We start from the raw sequence: 6000 nt of genomic DNA, 5'->3' as shown, positions 1-6000 counted from the left end.
TGCACAAAACATTCAGAGAAGAAACTGTAAGAATCCCAAGTGAAGTGTGGACATTTTAAACTTTAGCAGCCCAGAAAAAACACACAGCTTTTAAATAAACTCAGACATTAGAAAGGATAATCCCACCAGTACTAATCCTATTCTAATGAACAGTGTTTTATAAACTTCTCCAATTAAACAAGAAAACATATTATACATAAATATTGAGAGCTTTACCAACCAACCTTTCAGGCATATCTACAGCAAATATTTCAAAGCATGAGAAGTACGCAGAATGGTACAATTAAATAAGCTCTTTCACTGTGGTTAAACAAAAATGCATATAAAAATGAAAAAGTTTTAACTGACTACATTTCAGGAAGAACTTGATTTGCACATATTTATACATAACAACTATTTAGAAGAGAGTTATATTTTAAAAAATTATGTGAGTAGCAAAACTACGCAAAATATGAATTTAAGGCCACAACACTAAAGTACTTTATTACAAGTCCTTAGTTGTGGCATTATCTACAGAACTTTAGATAACTGGCCAACCAAGATATTTGTAACCCAAGAGAAGCAAGTAAATAAAGTATGATTAGTAGAGTCAAGATTAATTTGCTTAGAACATTAAGACAAAAGGCATTATCAAATTTGTCATTTGATGTGAATGAGAATACATGTAAAACATGGCAGCAATAAGAAAAATAGGACTTTTAAAATTATTAATAGAACATTGTTTTAAAAGGTGAAACAGCATTTTAACTGCACTTAGGAATAACTAAAAGTGTTTCCCCAAACAATACTACTCAGTATTTATTAAAAGTCATTCTTTGAAGCAATCCAAATATAACAACTTAAATTTTGCACTAAAAATACCTTCCTCTTAAAAAATTATTAATTTTTTTTTTACATTAAAATCAATTAGAAATTGTCCCAATGAAAACGTCATATGTAGGAATAGCTGGGGTAACTGTCCAGAACGAACAATCAGAAGATGCATTCACAATGGAAACAGCAGAAATTCTGAAATTTTACTGAACCTTTGAAAAATGTAGCTAAATTCTAGATAAACTTCCTTATGAGAAAGTTAAAATGCAGCACTCGTTTTATATTCTTAGGTATTCTTCCATCACTTCCATTTTCAAGAGAAGGGGGGAAGTATATACAGCAATAGTAAGGGCTTTTTTAATTATTATTTTTAATAATTTTCTGCCTTTTTCCATCTCTTGTTACTAAAATTCAAGGGCCAATTCTACAACAAAAATTGGTGATTTTTGGTGAAAAAATGTGAAACAGTAATAACATAGAATTTCTTTATCTACAAGAGAAAATAAGATCAGACTGTGCAGAACACAAATGCAAAACCTGGCCTGAGCTGTTCTAGAAAACATGCAGAAAAAATCTTTTCAAACTTATCCTCACACAAGTTGCAGAATATTTATACTGAGTTGTCAATACTGCCTTTATAATTTTCTGTAATACTAATAAGAAGCCAACATACATAAAAAATATATTTAACATTACAATAGGCTAAGGTTTTTTTCCTAGAACTGCCTTATTGCTAATTTGGACAGAATGCTACATGATTTTAACATCTTTTATCAATGTTTATGGAATCCCCACACATCTTTTATCTACAAAAGCCTTCTCCAAATGGCTACCTCAAACTCTCATGTAATTACCAGTTGTCTTACAGTAAATTGAAGAAATTTAGACTCTTCCAAGCATGAAACCAGCCAAGTGCTAAGCACCCATAAATTCTGGAAACACAAATCCTGAATTAATTTGGGCATTCCTACAACATGCCTCTTTGCTTTCTAGCCTAAATGAAGTGAAAGTGGAAGATAGCATGTCACATGAGTATGACCTTTTTGACAATTTTGACAATGGATGTTTTAGGATTTTAGCCAATCACCCCAGGGGGGTGGCTGATCCTTTGACCAATTAGACTATGAAGAAAAAAGTCTATAAAAGAGTTGCAAAATAATTAAATAAAGGAATCGTGCTGCACAATGCCTGCCTCTTGGATCTCTCTTCTTCTCCCTTCCACTGTGGGACGCCATGATAACCATGCAGCTACCCAGCATTGAGAAAATAATGTGACACAGTACCAACAGGAATACTATTTTCTTGCACAGTAACCTTAATGAGTACTTAGGATAAGTACAGCAAATACAGATCATGAGAGGCTTTTTTAAAAGGCAAAGCCACTGAATTTATATCAACCATACATTTTCCTTTAACTGCAGTATAGCAAACCCAGTATAAAAAGACAAAAGCAAAAAGGAAATTAAGACTAAACCATAATATTCAATCAAATTATGCCATGATTCCACCAAAAAGCCAACAAGTTCAGGATCCCTGAGCTGAGGCATCCAAAATGTACTGCAGTACACAACCAGCATTGTCTAATTAACAACTAAAACTTTATTTTGATCTTACACATACTTTGGTGTGCTTTCCTTGCAAAAAAAAGTAACTGACTGGACAGTCTTCTAGACAAAAAGCAACAGCCCAAAGAATATTGAAAAATGTGTATCTTTAATATCCAAAACTTTTAACTGTACCCCTGCATTATAAATTAGGTTGTGATCAGCAATACAAAGCCCAATTGACCACTAATAACTAATGGTATCCCTCCAAAGTCAGCACTGGGGCCAATACCTTTGTTAAAAACTAATGATAGCACAGCTCCGTGTTTGCAAATGGTGGGGAGGAGTGCTTGACACATTGGAAGTGAGGGCTACTATTTGAATGAACCTTGGCAGGCTGAAGGAATGGCTAAGAGGAACCTCCTGAGGTTCAGGAGAGGCAAGTGTCCTCTCTCTGGGATGGAACAGTCTCATTCAACAAGCACTGCCTGGGCACAATTTGATGGAGAGCAGCTCTGCCGAGAAGGACTTGGGGATCCTCATGGACAAAAGGTTGTACCCAAGAATGTCCTTGCAGAAAGCAAGGCCAAATATATGTTGGGCTTTCTAAGCAAGAAAGAAGCCAACAGGTCAGGAGAAGTGATTCTTTCTCTGTATTCGCCACTTGGGAAACCATGTCTGCAGCATTACCTCCAATTCTGTGCCACTGGCACACATGAGCAAGCCCGGGGGGGGCAGAGGAAGCTGGAGCACTTCACACATGAAAAGAGGCTGATAGAACTCCGTTTGCTCAACCTTAAAAAAAGTCTATGAATAGGTGCAACTACCTAATGGGAGCATGTACAGAACATGGAGCCAAATGCTTCTCAGAGGTATACTGAGACAAAATAAAAGCTGGTAGACATAAGCTCCATTTAAAAAAATAATTATTTATATAAAAAAAAATGTCAGCAGAAGTAGTCAATCTTCCAATATTCTTACCCAAAGAAGCTGCAGAATCTCCATCCTCGGAATCACTCAAAACTCAACAGGGCAAGACTCCACACAGCCTGATCTAAGTTGGCCCTGTCCCATTAGATAAAGAGTGATCAAGGCAAGGGCAAAGGCTTGGAACACTGACTTCCAGAGGCCCCATATAACCTAAGCAGTTCTAAATTTCCATCAATATTTACTAGCAAACACTCATGACGTCTACTGAGAACTACCAAAAAAATTATAAAGATCTCACAACTTTATTTTATATTAGATAAAAAACAGGAATCCACACTTTACTTTCAGCTACAAAGGATCATCAAAGGACCCTATAAGACGACTTGTTTTTTTAAAGTGTGAAGCTTTAAAAATAATGCTTCCTAAACCTAATAACTGAGAGAAATTATTTAACTATATCCCTAAAGCACTGAAGGTACAAATAGGACTTCAGGATTTCTTTTTTCCTTAAACTAAACAATAATATATTGCATTATACTTAATATTTTTATTAAATCAAACAATAAAGTTGGCAATCAGAATGCTATTTCTAGTTTTAAAAACTTGGTTAAACAATTTGTTTATATAAATGTTCATTGACCAAGTTAAGGAAGTCTATTTATAGGAATTTTAATTAGACACTTCATTTACTATACAATCATTTGTTTCTGAAATGTAAACATCAATATTGGCACAAGACTAAAATTACATATAAAAAGTCACATTACAAGAAGTTAGATTATTTTTGAAGTAACAAAATACACTGATTTACCTATATTTTTAATAGAAATATTTAGCAACCCAATATACAGAAATATGCCCTTACATTTTTCATATTCACTTGCATTTAAAAAAAATATATACCTACGAAAAAAATTTTTACATACATTTAAGTTTATAATGTAACATTAGACAAACACTGTTCTCCTGCCCTTGGTTTTTGATCATTAAAAATACTTTAATATTCTAGAAAAACACAAAGACCATTATCAAATATTAAGGATGTATACACAAGCAGACAAAATCTCCTACGGCCAGCACTGGCACAACAGAACCTTCACAGTATATGTAACAAAAAGAGGGAATTAATGTTTCCAAGAAGATTATCAAGTATTAAGCTGCAGAAGAAATATTTTTTCTAAGTCATCACTGACAGGCTAGTGTTGCAAATATATGCCTGGTTCTCCTTGGCTGCATTTTGTTAATACCCTGTTCATTAATTTAATAAACTATCAAGAGAGTATGTTTAGAATGGGCAAGCATTATCTCTTGCATTTCATTTAATTAAACTCTATTCTAGCTATATGACAGTCAGCATTTCATGAAAGGAATCATTTTAAGGATGAAGGTAGAAAATATTTCAAAGTGCGCTGCTAAAACATGAAAGCATAATCTAAAATTACCCCTGCACACACTGTAATTTATCTATAAAATTAAAGATGTTATTTCCAGAGTTCATAATTAATTGGATTCCACAGAGAAATTATGCAGCATTCCAGATAGCAAAATGATGCACAAAGGCACAAAACATAGTGCCGAAGGACAACCATAAACAACCACTGTGACTTGCCCACATTACAACAACCATTGAGGCTTAATGGGAAATGAATACTGGCTGCCTTTTGTATGTGGTCATTACTCTGCTGTGAAGAAATTGCCATTGAATTTGGATTATATTGCCTTAATAAAAAGTAATGAAAGAGGCTCATGCTCTAGTGGCTTTCTTTTAAATGATACACAACAGTCATCCACAAAGGCCAGTGTGCCACAAACTAATGATGACACCTCACCAGAGGAAGGAGATGTTACCACACCATTGCAGGCAACTGCAATGATGCTGGCTTTTCTCACAAACATTTTAACTAAACACATTCAATGTAACATCAGTTAGAAATTAGTTTAGCCTTTGAGACTTACCATCAATCCGACTAACAAGTTCTTCCAACATCTTCACTTTCTTCTGAATTCCTGGCTGTGCAAATGTGTAGTTGTCCTAAAAAGGAGACCACATAAAAATACTAGTTGCAGAAAAGCAAAAAAGGTTTCTTTTCTTAAATCCATGTATTTTTCTCTGTTTTCTTACGGTGTTTCTATTTAGCATCTATATTTCCTAGGTCTGCTTCTACAGTAAAACAGTAAATCATCACACTGTACAGTCCTGTGAGTTCCCACCTCTAACAGTATTTTCTGTATAGATATTCCTGCATCAATTGCTCTCTACTTCCCAATCTAGTGGAGTTACTTTATTGCAGAAATCCAAGTAACTTTAAAAGGCCCTCATCTTACATGCCAAAATGCACCATGCTAGAGATTTTTAAGGTGATTTTTTTCTCATAAATTTACAATTCTACAAATAATGTAGGAAATATGGAAATTTAGCCTATAATCAGAGACAGGGAAAGAATGTGATCTTTAGAATTGCAGAGTGATAACTTCAAGCAGCATAAGAAATCAAAAGTCTGTTTTAATGTACTCATAACTGTTCTGAACCCAAGATTACAGCTAATATCATAAATCAAAATCTATTACACAAGCTAAGTAGCTAAAAAGGCATTATATTTGCATATATTTCTTTGAATGGATTAACTCTAAATGGATTTTTAATTTGCAGATTGCAGCTCTATAATATAGACTTGAGTTTTAAATAATGAGAGCAAAAAAGATATCTCTGCTT

At 34.0% G+C, this 6000-nt stretch overlaps 1 protein-coding gene across 1 annotated transcript in view; it reads right to left on the bottom strand.

Moving 5' to 3' along the window:
- Window positions 1-6000, bottom strand: part of TBC1D22A (TBC1 domain family member 22A) — a 145647-nt gene that overhangs the window by 75834 nt on the left and 63813 nt on the right. Inside the window, exon 10 of the mRNA XM_008642535.2 lies at window positions 5244-5319. Coding sequence (XP_008640757.1) covers window positions 5244-5319 — 76 coding nt within the window. The remainder of the gene's footprint in view (window positions 1-5243; window positions 5320-6000) is intronic.

The sequence above is a fragment of the Corvus brachyrhynchos genome, unplaced genomic scaffold (genome assembly GCF_000691975.1).
Source record: "Corvus brachyrhynchos isolate BGI_N302 unplaced genomic scaffold, ASM69197v1 scaffold239, whole genome shotgun sequence".
Taxonomy (NCBI): Eukaryota; Metazoa; Chordata; class Aves; order Passeriformes; family Corvidae; genus Corvus; species Corvus brachyrhynchos.
This window is presented reverse-complemented; position numbering and strand designations above follow the sequence as displayed.